Source organism: Somniosus microcephalus, chromosome 6 (assembly GCF_052327205.1).
Source record: "Somniosus microcephalus isolate GS21.2 chromosome 6, FLI_Smic_1.0, whole genome shotgun sequence".
In the NCBI taxonomy this organism is placed as follows: Eukaryota; Metazoa; Chordata; class Chondrichthyes; order Squaliformes; family Somniosidae; genus Somniosus; species Somniosus microcephalus.
The window spans coordinates 279,900,466-279,917,099 of NC_140992.1; the positions used below are offsets into that span (position 1 = coordinate 279,900,466).

At 49.1% G+C, this 16,634-nt stretch overlaps 1 protein-coding gene across 1 annotated transcript in view; it reads left to right on the forward strand.

The window, feature by feature from the left end:
• Positions 1 to 16,634, forward strand: part of LOC147116762 (large neutral amino acids transporter small subunit 2-like) — a 124,597-nt gene that overhangs the window by 42,354 nt on the left and 65,609 nt on the right. The window contains exons 2-3 of the mRNA XM_085991910.1: positions 12,259 to 12,463; positions 13,330 to 13,481. Of these exons, the coding sequence (XP_085848036.1) occupies positions 12,259 to 12,463; positions 13,330 to 13,481 (357 nt within the window). The remainder of the gene's footprint in view (positions 1 to 12,258; positions 12,464 to 13,329; positions 13,482 to 16,634) is intronic.

The window sequence follows — 16,634 nt, forward strand, 5'->3', positions numbered from 1 at the left end:
GGGCAGGTACAGCACGGGTTAGATACAGAGTAAAGCTCCCTCTACACTTCATGGTCATCTAGAGCAAGGGAAGCGGATTCTGGTGAAGAGGGGAGGAACTAAGTGGAGGGGGCGGGTTGTGAAGAATGCTGTTCCCTGTACCGGACACCAGGGGAGACTGTGTCTTGTGTCAGACAGAAGATGGACCAGAGCTGCAGCATCTCTGGTCAATGAATGTGGCTGATTTAACACTGGGTGAGTCAGAAAGGCGCCTGGACATAAAGGGACAGTTGTTACTTTGTAGTGTCATCCGTGCTTAGCGGGCAGCTCTCTCTCTCGCCTCTCAGTCAGAAGGTCGTGGGTTCAAGTCCCACTCTAGAGACTTCAGCACATAAATCTAGGCTGACACTCCAGTGAATGCTGCCCTGTCGAAGGTGCCATCTTTTGGATGAGACATTAAACTGAGGCCCCGTCTGCCCTCTCAGGCGGACGTAAAAGATCCCATGGTCACTATTTCGAAGAAGAGCAGGGGAGTTCTCCCCGGTGTCCTGGGGCCAATATTTATCTCGCAATCAAGATCACTAAAAACAGATGCTCGGGTCATTATGACAGTGCTGTTTGTGGGATCTTGCTGTGTGCAAATTGGCTGCCGCGTTTCCTACACTTCAAAAAGTACTTCATTGGCTGTGAGGCGCTTTGAGACGTCCCAAGGTGGTGAAAGGCGCTGGAGAAATGCGAGTCTTTCTTTCACTTTTAATGTCGAGACAATGTGGAGAAGGAATTAAAAAGCTGACAGAGTGCCGGACAGAGAGCCCAATATACATGCTGAGGATTCACAGCGCACGGACAGACACCAACTTGCATTTATATAGTGCCTTTAATGCAGAACTAGGTCCCAAAGCACTTCAAAGAAGCATCATAGATAGAAATTGACACCGAGCCATAAAAGGAGATATTCGGGCAGGTGACCAAAAGCTTGGCCAAAGAGGTAGGTTTGAAGGAGAGTCTTAAAGGAGGAAAGAGAGGTAGCGAGGCAGAGAGGTTTAGGGAGGGAATTCCAGAGCTTAGGGCCCAGGCAACAGAAGGCACGGCCACCAATGATGGAGCGATTAAAATCAGGGGTGCTCAAGAGGGCAGAATTGGAGGAGCACAGAGATCTCGGGGTTGCAGGGTTGGAGGAGGTTACAGCGATAGCGAGGGGGCGAGACCATGGAGGGATTTGAACATGAGGAGAATGATCTCAGATGAAAAAGGCCTCAAATGTTGTAAATAATCCTTTCCGACTCTGAGCCTGTGCCCACTGCTCCTGGAGTACCTGCACGTTATCCTGTTCAGTATCTTCTCATTGACCTCTATAAGAAGCTCCAAGTCTCCCCTGGATGGTCTTCCCCCTGGCACTGGGCATCAGCCTTGCTCGTGGCTGGATGACCCACTGTTCAGAAAGAAAAGAAAGACTTGTATTTCTACAGCGCCTTTCATGACCTCAGGAAGTCCCAAAGCGCTTTACAGCCATTGAAGTACTTTTCTGAAGTGTAGTCACTGATGACGCTGGGGAGAGCTCCCCTGCTGTTCTTCGAAATAGTGCCATGGGATCGTTTACATTTCAACTGAGAGAGCAGACGGGGCCTCGGTTTAACGTCCCATCCGAAAAATGGCACCTCTGATAGTGCAACATTCCCTCAGTACTGCCCGTCAGACAGGGCAGCACTCCCTCAGTCTCCGACAGTGCAGCACTCCCTCAGTACTGCCCCTCCGACAGTGCGGCACTCCCTCAGTACTGCCTCTCCGACAGTGCAGCACTCCCTCAGTACTACCTCTCCGACAGTGCGGCGCTCCCTCAGTACTGACCCTCCGACAGTGCGGCGCTCCCTCAGTACTGCCCCTCCGACAGTGCGGCGCTCCCTCAGTACTGCCTCTCCGACAGTGCAGCACTCCCTCAGTACTGCCCCTCCGACAGTGCGGTGCTCCCTCAGTACTGCCCCTCCGACAGTGCGGCGCTCCCTCAGTACTGACCCTCCGACAGCAGTGCTCATAGAAACATAGAAGATAGGAGCAGGAGTAGGCCATTCGGCCCCTCGAGCCTGCTCCGCCATTCAATGAGATCATGGCTGATCATCCAAATTCAGTACCCTGTCCCTGCCTTCTCCCCATATCCCTTGATCCCTTTAGCCTTAAGAAATATATCCAACTCCTTCTTGAATATATTTAATGAACTGGCCTCCACCGCCCTCTGTGGCAGAGAATTCCACAGGTTCACCACTCTCTGGGTGAAGAAATTCCTCCTCATTTCAGTCCTAAAGGTAAGGTAAGCTGAAGGTTATCCACTTCGGTGGTAAAAACAGGAAGACAGATTATTATCTGAATGGCAATAGATTGGGAAAAGGGGAAGTGCAACGAGACCTGGGTGTCCTTGTGCACCAGTCGCTGAAAGTAAGCATGCAGGTGCAGCAGGCGGTTAAGAAGGCAAATGGTATGTTGGCCTTCATAGCAAGAGGATTCGAGTACAGGAACAAGGATGTCTTGCTGCAGTTGTACAGGGCCTTGGTGAGACCGCACCTTGAGTATTGTGTGCAGTTTTGGTCACCTTACCTGAGGAAGGACGTTCTTGCCATGGAGGGAGTGCAGCGAAGATTCTCCAGGCTGATACCTGGGATGGCAGGAATGACGTACGAGGAGAGATTGTGTCGATTGGGCTTATACTCACTGGAGTTTAGAAGATTGAGAGGGGATCTCATCGAAACCTATAAAATTCTGTCAGGTCTGGACAGACTAGATGCAGAAAGGATGTTTCTGATGGCCGGGGAGTCCAGAACCAGGGGTCATAGTCATAGGATAAGGGGTAAGCCATTTAGGACAGAAATGAGGAGGAATTTCTTCACCCAGAGAGTGGTGAGCCTGTGGAATTCTCTACCACAGAGGGCGGTGGAGGCCAGTTCATTAAATATATTCAAGAAAGAGTTGGATATGTTTCTTGAGGCTAAAGGGATCAAGGGATATGGGGAGAAGGCAGAGACAGGGTACTGAATTTGGATGATCAGCCATGATCTCATTGAATGGCGGAGCAGGCTCGAAGGGCCGAATGGCCTACTCCTGCTCCTATCTTCTATGTTTCTATGTTTCTAAATGGCTTACCCCTTATCCTTAGACTATGACCCCTAGTTCTGGACTCCCCGGCCATCGGGAACATCCTTCCTGCATCTAGTCTGTCCAGGCCTGACAGAATTTTATAGGTTTCGATGAGATCCCCTCTCAATCTTCTAAACTCCAGTGAGTACAAGTCCAATCAACACAATCTCTCCTCATACGTCAATCCTGCCATCCCAGGTATCAGCCTGGTGAATCTTCGCTGCACTCCTTCCATGGCAAGAACATCCTTCCTCAGATAAGGCGACCAAAACTGCACACAATACTCAAGGTATGGTCTCACCAAGGCCTTGTACAGCTGCAGCAAGACATCCTTGTTCCTGTACTCGAACCCTCTTGCTACGAAGGCCAACATACCATTTGCCTTCTTAACCGTCTGCTGCACCTGCATGCTTACCTGCAGCGACTGGTGCACAAGAACACCCAGGTCTCTTTGCACTTCCCCTTCTCCCAATCTATTGCCATTCAAATAATAATCTGCCTTCCTGTTTTTGCCACCAAAGTGGATAACCTCACATTTATCCACATTATAGTGCATTTACCATGTTTCTGCCCAATCACCCAACCTGTCCAAATCGTACTGGAGTTTCACGACATCTTCCTCATAGCATACCCTCCCACCCAGCTTTGTGTCGTCTGCAAATTTGGAGATACTACATCCAATTCCCTCGTCCAGATCATTAATATATATTGTGAACAGCTGGGGTCCTAGGACCGAACCTTGCGGTACCCCACTAGTCACTGCCTGCCACTGGGAAAACGACCCGTTTATTCCAACTCTTTGCTTTCTATCTGCCAACCAGTTCTCAATCCAAGTCAATACCTTGCCCCCAATCTCTTTTGCAGGCAAGCTAATTTCTTATGCGGTACTGCCCCTCCTACAGTGCGGCACTCCCTCAGTACCGCCCCTCCGACAGTGCGGCGCTCCCTCAGTACTGTCCCTCCGACAGTGCGGCGCTCCCTCAGTACTGCCCCTCCGGCAGTGCGGCACTCCCTCAGTACTGCCCCGCCGACAGTGCGGCGCACCCTCAGTACTGCCCCTCCGACAGTGCGGCACTCCCTCAGTACCTCCCCTCCAACAGTGCGGCGCTCCCTCAGCACTACACTGAAGTGTCAGCCTGGATTTTTGTGCTCAAGTCTGTGGAGTGGGGCTTGAACCCATGACCTTCTGACATAGAGGTGAAAGTGCTGCCCACTGAACCACGGCTGACACCTGATATCCCGGTGACTGTAACTGTACACACTACTCCAGGTGTACACACTACTCCAGGTGTACACACTACTCCAGGTGTACACACTACTCCAGGTGTATACACTGCTCCAGGTGCAACCTAAACAGGGCTAGTGTACAAGCTTCAGTGTGACCCCATAAAATTCAACAGGGGCTAAAGGGTTAAATCATGAGGACAGTTTTTATAGACTAGGCTTGTATCCCTTTGAGTTTAGAAAATGAAGAATTTATCTAATTGAGGTGTTTAAGATGATTATAGAATTTTATAGGTTAGATAGCTGGAAGTTATGGGTAGAATTAAGAAATAGTAAAGGACTTTAGACTGTAGTGGGAGTTTTGTATATGCCCCTTGGTAGCAGCTGTGAAGTGGCAGAATGTATAAATGCAGAGACTAGACAAGCATGTAGTAAAGGTAGAGTGGGTTTTAATGGGGAATTTTAACTTTCATATAGATTGGGATAAGCAGACTAGCACCTGTCAGAAAGGCAGTGAATTTCTTTAGCATGTCCGGGTTAGTTTTCTACAACAATATGTCCCAGAGGCAACAAGGGGGCAAGCCATATTAGATTTAGTAATGAGTAATCAGTCAGATTTAGTTAACAGCCTAACTGTGCGTGAACATTTATCCAATAGCGATCATAACATGATCAAGTTCAATGTAACGTTTGAAAGGGAGAAATGCGAAACAGCTACTAAGATTCGAGATTTAGGCAAGGCCGACTTCAATGGGATGAGGCAGAGACTGTCCACAGTAAACTGGGCAAATCTGAAAAATGGGGAAAACGGCAGAAGATCAGTGGGAGATGTTCAAAAATGAATTTAATGTGATACAGAACCACTTTATACCCTTGAGGGGCAAGAGTTCTACTTGTCAAAAAAAAACAGCCATGGACGACTAAAGAGGTAAGGGGCAGCATTAAAACTAAAAGAAAAGCATACAAAAATGTAATAAATATCACAGATCCCGGCGAAAGGGAAAGATACAAAAAACAGCAAAGGGTCACAAAATAGATAGTAAGAACTACAAAAAGGGAGTATGAAAAGAAATTTGTAAAGGATATCAAAATCAACACAACATTTTTTTACAATTATATTAGGAAAAAGAGGGTGGTCAGGGGCAATGTTGGCCCCTTAAAAACTGAAAGCGGTGATATTGTCCATGATAATGGGGAAATGGCGGACATGTTGAATAATTATTTTGCATCAGTATTTACAGTAGAGGAAGAGGATAGCATGCCAGAAATCCCAAGGAAACTAAATCAGGGACAGGGACTCAATAAAGTTAACATAAGCAAAATAGCAGTAATGAAGAAAATAATGGCACTAAAGAGTGACACATCCCCAGGACCAGATGGTTTCCACCCCAGGGTTTTAAAGGAAGTCGGTGAGCTTATTGCAGATGCCCGAACTATAATCTTCCAAAGTTCTCTCGATTCAGGAACTGTCCCTTTAGATTGGAAAATTGCACAAGTCACTCCCTTATTTAAGAATGGCAAGAGAGGAAAACCAGGGAATTCTAAACCAGTTAGCCTAACATCTGTTGTTGGGAAATTGCTAGAGTCGATAATTAAGGATAGGGTGACTGAACACCTCGAAAATTTTCAGTTGATCAGAGAGAGCCAGCATGGATTGTGAAAGGCAGGTCATGCCCGACAAACCTGATTGAATTTTTTGAAGAGGTGACTAAAGTAGTGGACAGGGGAATGTCTATGGATGTTATTTATACAGACTTCCAGAAGGCATTTGATAAAGTCCCACATAAGAGACTGTTAACTAAGGTAGAAGCCCATGGAGCTGAGGGCAAATTATTGACCTGATTAGGAAATTGGCTGAGCGGCAGGAGACAGAGAGTGGGGATAATGGGCAGGTACTCTAATTGGCAGGATGTGACTAGTGGTGTCCCGCAGGGATCTGTGTTGGGGCCTCAAATATTCTCAACTATTATTAACAACTTAGATGATGGGATAGAGAGCGACATATCCAAATTTGCTGATGACACAAAGATAGGTGGAATTGTAGGCAGTGTAGATGGAAGCATAAAATTACACAGGGATATCGACAGATTAAGTGAATGGGCAAAACTGTGGCAAATGGATTTCAATGTAGGCAAATGTGAGATCATCCATTTTGGACCAAAAAGGATCGAACAGGGTCCTTTCTAAATGGTGAAAGGCTAAAAACAGTGGAGGTCCAAAGAGACTCGGGGGGTCCAGGTACACAGATCATTAAAATGTCATGGATAGGTACAGAAAATAATCAAAAAGGCTAATGGAATGCTGGCCTTTATATCTCGAGGACTAGAATACAAGGGGGTCGAAATTATGCTGCAGCTGTACAAAACCCCGGTTAGACCACACCTGGAGCACTGGGAGCAGTTCTGGGCACCACACCGTAGGAAGGATATATTGGCCTTGGAGGGAGTGCAGCGTAGGTTTACCAGAATGATACCCGGACTTCAAGGGTTAAGTTACGAGGAGAGATTACACAAACTAGGGTTGTATTCCCTAGAATTTAGAAGGTTAAGGGGTGATTTGATTGAAGTTTTCAGGATATTAAGGGGAACAGATAGGGTAGAGAGAGAGAAACTATTTCCGCTGGTTGGGGAGTCTAGGGCTAGGGGGCAGAGTCTAAAAATTAGAGCCAGACCTTTCAGGAGTGAAATTAGGAAACACTTCTACACACAAAGGGTGGGAGAAGTTTGGAACTCTCTTCCGCAAACAGCAATTGATGTCAACTGTTAATTTTAAATCTGAGATTGATAGATTTTTGTTAACCAAAGGTATTAAGGGATATGGGGAAAAGGTGGGTATATAGAGTTAGGTCGCAGATCAGTCATGATCTCATTGAATGGCGGAACAGGCTCAAGGGGCTGAATGGCCTCCTCCTGTTCCTATGGTCCTATGTTCCTGCTACTTCCTCTGGTGGGGGGAGTCCAGAACAAGGGGGCATAAACTAAAAATTAGAGCCAGGCCGTTCAGGGGTGATGTCAGGAAGCACTTCTTCACACAAAGGGTGGTGGAAATCTGGAACTCTCTCCCCCAAAAAGCTGTTGAGACTGGGGGTCAACTGAAAATGTCAAAACTGAGATTGATAGATTTTTGTTGAGTAAGGTTATTAAGGGTTACAGAACCAAGGCAGGTAAATGGAGTTAAGATACAGATCAGCCATGATCTAATTGAATGGCGGTACAGATTCGAGGGGCTGAATGGCCTCCTCCTGTTCCTGTGTAACAGGCTCGAGGGGCTGAATGGCCTCCTCCTGTTCCTGTGTAACAGGCTCAAGGGGCTGAATGGCCTCCTCCTGTTCCCGTGTATCAGGCTCGAGGGGCTGAATGGCCTCCTCCTGTTCCCGTATAACAGGCTCGAGGGGCTAAATGGTCTCCTCCTGTTCCCATGTAACAGGCTCGAGGGGCTGAATGGCCTCCTCCTGCTCCCATTTAACAGGCTCGAGGGGCTGAATGGCCTCCTGTTCCCGTGTAACAGACTCGAGGGGCTGAATGGCCTCCTCCTGTTCCCGTGTAACAGGCTCGAGGGGCTGAATGGCCTCCTCCTGTTCCCGTGTAACAGGCTCGAGGGGCAGAATGGCCTCCTCCTGTTCCCGTGTAACAGGCTCGAGGGGCTAAATGGCCTCCTCCTGTTCCCGTGTAACAGGCTCGAAGGGCTGAATGGCCTCCTCCTGTTCCTGTGTAACAGGCTCGAGGGGCTGAATGGCCTCCTCCTGTTCCCGTGTAACAGGCTCGAGGGACTGAATGGCCTCCTCCTGTTCCTGTGTAACAGGCTCGAGGGGCTGAATGGCCTCCTCCTGTTCCTGTGTAACAGGCTCGAGGGGCTGAATGGCCTCCTCCTGTTCCTGTGTAGAAGCCCGGGAGAAGCTATCAGCAGGGAACCAGATACAGAATCCCCTCGGTGAACCCATTACACTGATTTTTTTTAAATAATTTCGGCTCAGGAATTCCGCTGTGGCCTTGGGAGGGTTAACTGGCCAAACTGTGAGTCTCAGCCAGCGACCCTGTCACACAGAAGGAACCGCAAGAAAAAAGTCTTGTTTGTCACAGTTGAATGATGTCGCTGCCAGGGTCTCTGTGTCATCTGTATGCAGAGCCAGGAGCCGAGGCATCTGCACTTTTATCCATTCCGCGGGAGAAGCCCCTAGCAACCCAGCTTGGCTCCCATTTCACTCTGGTTAAGGAGCTGCCCCAGGACTTCCTACAGTTGCAGCCAGACCTGTCACTGAGTCAGAATGGCCCTCTGGACAACTTCACTTCCACCGACACAACTACTAACAGGCCCGAGAATGCAGCCCGGCCTAACCAACACCCACTAATTGGAATGATCGGGAGTGCTCGACACAGCCTAAAGTGTTTCTGTAACAACTGCAGCAGTGTTACATTACCCTCAATGGCTTGTTTTTAAAATTAGTTCTCGGGATGTGGGCCTCGCTGGCAAGGCCAGCATTTATTGCCCATCCCTAGTTGCCCTTGAGAAGGTGGTGGTGAGCCGCCACCTTGACCCGCTGCAGTCCCTGTGGTGAAGGTGCTCCCACAGTGCTGTTAGGGAGGGAGTTCCAGGATTTTGACCCAGTGACGATGAAGGATCAGCGATATATTTCCAAGTCAGGATGGTGTGTGACTCGGAGGGGAACTCGGAGATGGTGGTGTTCCCATGACAGTGCTGCTCTGTGGGTAATGGCAGTGCAAGATGATGGCCTGAGCCATCCACAGCGGGAAGGTGCGCCCCTGGTCCCTGCTGAGCTAACCGGCTTCAGAGAGCCTGGTCACAGAGGCTGCTACAGTTAATCTCAGTGGCCCTGGATACGGGAGGAGGAAGTGTGCGTGTTGGGAAGCACGGGATGGGCGGTGAATCCCGACCTATTCTGGGAGGAGTCCGGTGTTGAGAGTGAAGTTGCTCTGGATTGCTGCAGATTTCGGTGTTAACATCGGGACAGCACAGTGCTGGCCTGGGTAATTCTTCCAACATGTTGCTGTGTTTCCCAGGAACAAGCTTAGTGTCCGCAGAAAAGGGCAATTGCTTGAAGGTTTAAGCACCCTTTCCTGATGGAGCCATTCCCTCTGGTATCCTATCTCTCCCTGTTCAAGAAATGGATAAATATTGGAAAAGGAGAAATTTGCAGGGCTCTGGGGAAAGAGCAGGGAGTGGGATTCATTGGAGAGCTCTTTCAAAGAGCCGGCACAGGCACGATGGGCCGAATGGCCTCCTCCTGTGCTGTATGACTCTGTGATTTTTACTCTGGTACCCCAGCTCTCCCATTAAAGCCCATCCTCTGGTACATCACTGTCGTGGTAAAGTTGTTTGGAAAGACTGACCATGTTACGGAAACATCATCATCTCATCATTGTAGCAGAAAGATTTTAAAGGAGGGACTGGAGCTAGAAAAGGCCATGATCAAGGCAGGGAGAGGGGCACAGCATGTAAACACAAGGCAGTGATGGGAATTTGTACAAAAACTTGCGAGGCCACAGTTAGAGTATTGCGCACAGGAAGGATATTGGAGCCATTGAAGGGGTGAAGCAGTGACAATCCAGTAGAATGAGATGAGGAATGAAAGGTTAAATTGATAGAACCAGAGAATCATATCGCACAGGAGGAGGCCGTTCGACCCATCGTGCCTGCTCCGCCATTCAATGAGATCATGGCTGATCATTCAAACTCAGTACCCTGTCCCTGCTTTCTCCCCATATCCCTTTAGACTTAAGAAATATAGCTAACTCCTTCTTGAATATATTTAATGATTTGGCCTCTACTGCCCTCTGTGGTAGAGAATTCCACAGGTTCCCCACTCTCTGGGAGAAGAAATTCCTCCTCATCTCTGTCCTAAATGGCTTACCCCTTATCCTTAGACTGTGACCCCTAGTTCTGGACTCCCCGGCCATCGAGAACATCCTTCCTGCATCTAGTCTGTCTAGTCCTCTTAGAATTTTATAAGTTTCAATGAGATCCCCTCTCATTCTTCTAAACTCCAGCGAGTATAAGCCCAATCGACCCAATCTCTCCTCATACGTCATTCCTGCCATCCCAGGTATCAGCCTGGTGAATCTTTACTGCACTCCCTCCATGGCAAGAACATCCTTCCTCAGATAAGTTGACCAAAACTGCACACATTACTCAAGATGTGGTCTCACCAAGGCCCTGTACAATTGCAGCAAGACATCCTTGTTTCTGTACTCGAACCCTCTCGCTACGAAGGCCAACATACCATTTGCCTTCTTAACCGCCAGCTGCACCTGCATGCTTACCTTCAGCGACTGGTGCACAAGGACACCCAGGACTCATTGCACTTCCCCTTCTCCCAATCTATTGCCATTCAGATAATAATCTGCCTTCCTGTTTTTGACACCAAAGTGGATAACCTCACATTTATCCACGTTATATTGCATCTGCCATGCTTCTGCCCAATCACCCAACCTGTCCAAATCATACTGGAGTTTCTCTGCATCCTCCTCACAGCACACACGCCCACCCAGCTTTGTGTCGTCTGCAAACTTGGAGATTATGGCCTAGAAATTCGGTAGGCTTAGCGCCGCTTTTGAGGCGCTAGAGGGCCTAGCGCCGGAGTTATGGCCAGTTTGGAAATTGAGTGGGTCCCTAAATCGGCGTTAGGCCGTTAGCGCTGCGCCGGCACCGATGACGTCATCGGTGTGCGCAGCGTCCCGGTTGCCATGGTAACCCGCCCGAACTCCGAAATTGACTTGCGGCCGCCTCGCCCGTGGCAGCCGCAAGCAACGTTCTGGCAGAGGTGCCTTACTGGACTTTGCGCCGGCGCATTAAAGGCCCCGTGGCGGCCGGCCGCTTTCCCGCCGGCCGCCTGGCCGCAGCTCCCTCCCCGGACTTCTCCCCCCCACCCCCCGGGACAGATGCAAGCCCGGCACTTGTCCGAGGTGCCGGGCTCATTTTTACAATGATTTTCGCGGGCCGCGGCCGGGTGCAGGCAGCTCCTCCTTAAGGGAAGGAGGAGGCCTGCACTTCCCGAACCTGCTGCACCGCAGCAGGCGCCGCAGCGCCGGAATAGCGCCGCAATTCAGCGCGTAGCGCCAGTTTTCAGGCGCAAACAGCTTTCAGCAGCGCCGGCAGCCGTTTGGGCGCAGAACTAGTGAATTTTTGGCCCGCCCAGCGCGACTTAGCTCCGGCACTAACTTCCGGCGCTAAAGCCGTCGCTGCGCCAAAACCCAATTTCTAGGCCATTACATCTAGTTCCCCTGTCTAGATCATTAATATATATTGTGAATAGCTGGGGTCCTAGCACCGATCCCTGCAGTACCCCACTGGTCACTGCCCGCCACTCGGAAAAAGACCCGTTTATTCCAACTCTTTGCTTTCTGTCTGCCAACCAGTTCTCTAGCCAAGTCAGTACCTTGCCCCCAATCCCATGTGCCTTAACTTTACACGCTAATCCACCGGCCTTTCAGGCAGCGCATTCCAGATTGGGGCTATTTTCATTGAAACTAAAAGGTTAAGGGAGAATCTGATGGAAGTTTTCCAAATTGTGGAAGATTTTGAGAGGGTAAATAGTAGAAGATTGTTCCCATTGGTTGGTGAGTGGGTAACAAGGGGACCCAGACTGAAGATCATCACTGAAGGTGGGAGTTAGAAGAAATGTTTTCACACTGAGGATTGTTTGGACACGGAACAATTTACCGCAAGGGGCTATTGGGGCAGAGACTGGAACATCATTTAACAGCGAATCGGATAAGAGTTTGAAAAGGAAGAATATAAAAGGAGGTAGGGGAAGGCCGGGGGTGAGAGCAGGAAGCTCCAATTGAGGAGCTAGTACCGGCACAATGGCCTCATTCTGTGCCGTAATTGCTATGAGTCAGTGAGAAGGGAAATTGAGTGTGAATGTTTGAGAATTGTAACACCTCGTGATGTCAGAATGTTTTCTTTCCACAGGTAACATCATCGGATCCGGAATCTTTATCTCCCCGAAAGGAGTCCTGGAACACGCGGGCTCTGTGGGCCTGGCGCTCATTATCTGGATGCTGGCCGGGCTAATCACTGTCATCGGGTCCCTTTGCTATGCGGAGCTTGGAGTGACAATCCCCAAGTCAGGAGGAGACTATGCATATGTCAAGGACGTGTTTGGAGGATTACCAGGGTACTTGGGATTGGGGATTCCCAGAGTTTTCTCCCCACCGTGCTGGGATACGGTTCCAAGTGAATATTCTTCTTTGCGGGGCAGCGAATGTTGGCAGGCTATTCGACTGCACTGAGCGTCACAGTCCCGTCTGTGCACACACAGCAGGGATCATTGGATAATGATCTGGAGCAGGAACCGTGGCTGAGTATTGTTCCATCCCGACCTCCCCCCCCCCACAATCCCCGCCCGGGGACACTGAGACCAATGGTCCTATCACCGCCCCGGCTAACAGCACAGATCAGAGGTCGAGCCCGAGAGCTGTGTCTGGACAGTCCAGCTCTGCACTGGACAACACGCAATGATTTCCCCCTTTCTTTCTAGCCCATTGCCCGCCCTGTTCTTGCTTGACCCTGGCTCACCGCCTGCTCCGTGATAGGCTGTAGGGATGTGAGAGCGCCGTCACGCTCACACGCAATCTGATTTTCCCTGGGTGTCCCCCCCCCCACTCCGTGTGAGTCGGATGGAGATTGCGGCCCCTCCCCACAATCCATGCCACCATCGGGGTCACCAACCTTCCGGGATTGGCCTGGAGTCTCCAGGAGTTGAAGATTTATCTCCAGGACACGGCTTCCAGCAACACCCAGGAGAAAAATCACAGGAGCACTAAAATAAATTATGTCTTTTTCTCTGAGCATGTTTACTTATTAGTTACAAAAAAATATTGGCGGCAGGAGGTCATGTGATGAATCCTCCAGGGACACGGCCAACCAGAGTTGGCGGTCCATGTCACGGTGCGTTGATACTGCGCGGGGCTCAGAGCGGTCCGCGTGCTTCCGTTGTTGCGATGTGCCTGAGGATGATGTAAGGCTTCTTGTTTTGCTCAGGTTCCTGGTGCTGTGGAGCGCCCTGCTGGTCATATCTCCCACCACCCAGGCCGTGATGGCATTGACCTTCTCCAGTTATGTGCTGCAGCCAGTCTTCCCTGCGTGTGTGCCTCCGTACATCGCCTCGAGACTCCTGGCCACAGTCTGCCTCTGTGAGTATCAAAGCCGGACATTACAGTGTAATGGCAGACCAATTATATACAAACTTTGGTTCTGTCTTCACAAAGGAGGACACAAATAACCTTCCAGAAATGTCGGGGAACATAGGGTCTAATGAGAGGGAGGAATTGAATGAAATCAATATTTGTAGGGACATGGTGTTAGGGAAATTGACGGGATTGAAGGCCGATAAATCCCCAGGGCCTGATAATCTACATCCTAGGGTACTTAAGGAAGTGGCCCTAGAAATAGTAGATGCATTGCTGGTCATCTTCCAAAATTCTATAGATTCTGGAACAGTACCCATGGATTGGAGGGTAGCTAATGTAACCACACTATTCAAAAAAGGTGGTAGAGAGAAAGCGGGGAATTATAGACCGGTAAGCCTGACATTGGTAGTGGGGAAAATGCTAGAGTCCATTATAAAAGATGTAATAGCAGAGCACTTGGAAAACAGTGACAGGATCGGACAAAGTCAACATGGATTTACAAAAGGTAAATTGTGCTTGACTAATCTACTAGAATTTTTTGAGGATGTAACTGGTAGAATAGATAAGGGAGAACCAGTAGATGTGGTGTATTTGGACTTTCAGAAGGCTTTCGATAAGGTCCCGCATAAGAGATTAGCGTGTAAAGTTAAGGCACATGGGATTGGGGGCAAGGTACTGTCTTGGATAGGTAACTGGTTGGCAGACAGGAAGCAAAGAGTTGGAATAAACGGGTCTTTTTCCGAGTGGCAGGCAGTGACTAGTGGGGTACCGCAGGGATCAGTCCTAGGACCCCAGCTAATCACAATATATATAAATGATGTAGACGAGGGAACTAGATGTAATATCTCCAAGTTTGCAGATGACACAAAGCTGGGTGGGCATGTGTTATGTGAGGAGGATGCCGAGAAACTCCAGTATGATTTGGACAGGTTGGGTGATTGGGCAGATGCATGGCAAATGCAGTATAATTGTGGATAAATGCGAGGTTATCCACTTCGGTGGCAAAAACAGGAAGACAGATTGTCATCTTGACGGAAAGAGATTGGGAAAAGGGGAAGTGCAACGAGACCTGGGTGTCCTTGTGCGCCAGTCGCTGAAGGGAAGCATGCAGGTGCAGCAGGTGGTTAAGAAGGCAAATGGTATGTTGGCCTTCATAGCGAGAGGATTTGAGTACAGGAGCAAGGATGTCTTGCTGCAGTTGTACAGGGCCTTGGTGAGACCACACCTTGAGTATTGTGTGCAGTTTTGGTCGCCTTATCTGAGGAAGGATGTTCTTGCCATAGAGGGAGTGCAGCAAAGATTCACCAGACTGATACCTGGGATGGTAGGAATGAGGTATGAGGAAAGATTGGGTCGATTAGACTTATATTCGCTAGAGTTTAGAAGAATGAGAGGGGATCTCATTGAAACTTATAAAATTCTAACAGGACAAGACAGACTAGGTGCAAGAAGGATATTCCCGATGGCAAGGGAGTCCAGAACCAGGGGTCACAGTCTAAGGATAAGGGGTAAGCCATTTAGGACAGAGATGAGGAGGAATTTCTTCACCCAGAGAGTGGTGAACCTGTGGAATTCTCTACCACAGACGACAGTTGAGGCCAATTCATTAAATATATTCAGGAAGGAGTTAGATATATTTCTTAAGGCTAAAGGGATCAAGGGATATGGGGAGAAAGCAGGGACAGGGTACTGAATTTGGATGATCAGCCATGATCTCATTAAATGGCAGAACGGGCTCAAGGGGCTGAATGGCCTACTCCTGCTCCTATCTTCTATGTTTCTATGCCTGTCCACTCCTAGTTCACTCGATGTGCAAACCCACTTAGTCCATTTAATATAAATTTTTAAATGGCAATGGAGAAAATAATGGGACTGAAGATAGACAAATCTCCAGGAAATGAAGGTTGCCACCCCAGGGTATTGAAAGAAATAGGTGTGGAGGTTGCAGATGCATAAGAACATAAGAAATAAGAGCAGGAGTCGGCAATTCGGCCCCTCGAGCTTGCTCCACCATTCAATAAGATGATGGCTGATCATCGACCTCAACTCCATTTTCCCGCCCGATCCCCATGTCCCTCGATTCCCCAATCCTGAGACTGTGCTCCTAGTTCCAGACTCTCCAGCCAGGGGGGGAACATCCTCTCAGCATCTACCCTGTCAATCCACCTCAGAATCTTGTACGTTTCAGTGAGATCATCTCTCATTCTTCTAAACTCCAGAGAGTATCGGCCCACTCTACACAACCTCTCATCATAGGACAGCCCTCTCATCCCAGGAATCAATCTAGTGAACCTTCGTTGCACCGCCTCCAAGGCAAGTATATCATTCCTCAGATAAGGAGACCAAAACTGTGCCCAGTACTCCAGGTGTGGTCTCACCAAGGCCCTACTCTTAATTTTCCAGAGCTCTCTCGATGCAGGAATTGTGCCTTTGGATTGGAGAGATTTTCATTCCATTATTTAAGGCGGGAGGTGGGAGAATCCCGCTAACTGCAGACCGGTCAATTTAACATCAGTGGCACGGATTTTAACTCTTGCCGTCTGACAGAAACCGGACAGGGGGTCCGTTAAAATGAGGGAACAATTTCCGCCCTCCGCTCCCACTGTCCTCCCGCCGGGTCCCGACATTATCCTGCTCCGCTCAACGGGTCGAGCGGCTCCTCTTTAAATTCATAGATTCATAGAAGATAGGAGCAGGAGTAGGCCATTCGGCCCTTCGAGCCTGCTCCGCCATTCAATGAGATCATGGCTGATCATCCAAACTCAGTACCCTGTCCCTGCCTTCTCCCCATATCCCTTGATCCCTTTAGCCTCAAGAAATATATCCAACTCTTTCTTGAATATATTTAATGAACTGGCCTCCACCGCCCTCTGTGGCAGAGAATTCCACAGGTTCACCACTCTCTGGGTGAAGAAATTCCTCCTCATTTCAGTCCTAAATGGCTTACCCCTTATCCTTAGACTGTGACCCCTGATTCTGGACTCCCCGGCCATCATAAACATCCTTCCTGCATCTAGTCTGTCCAAACCTGCCAGAATTTTATGGGTTTCGATGAGATCCCCTCTCAATCTTCTAAACTCCAGTGAGTATAAGCCCAATCGACACAATCTCTCCTCATACGTCATTCCTGCCGTCCCAGGTATCAGCCTGGTGAAT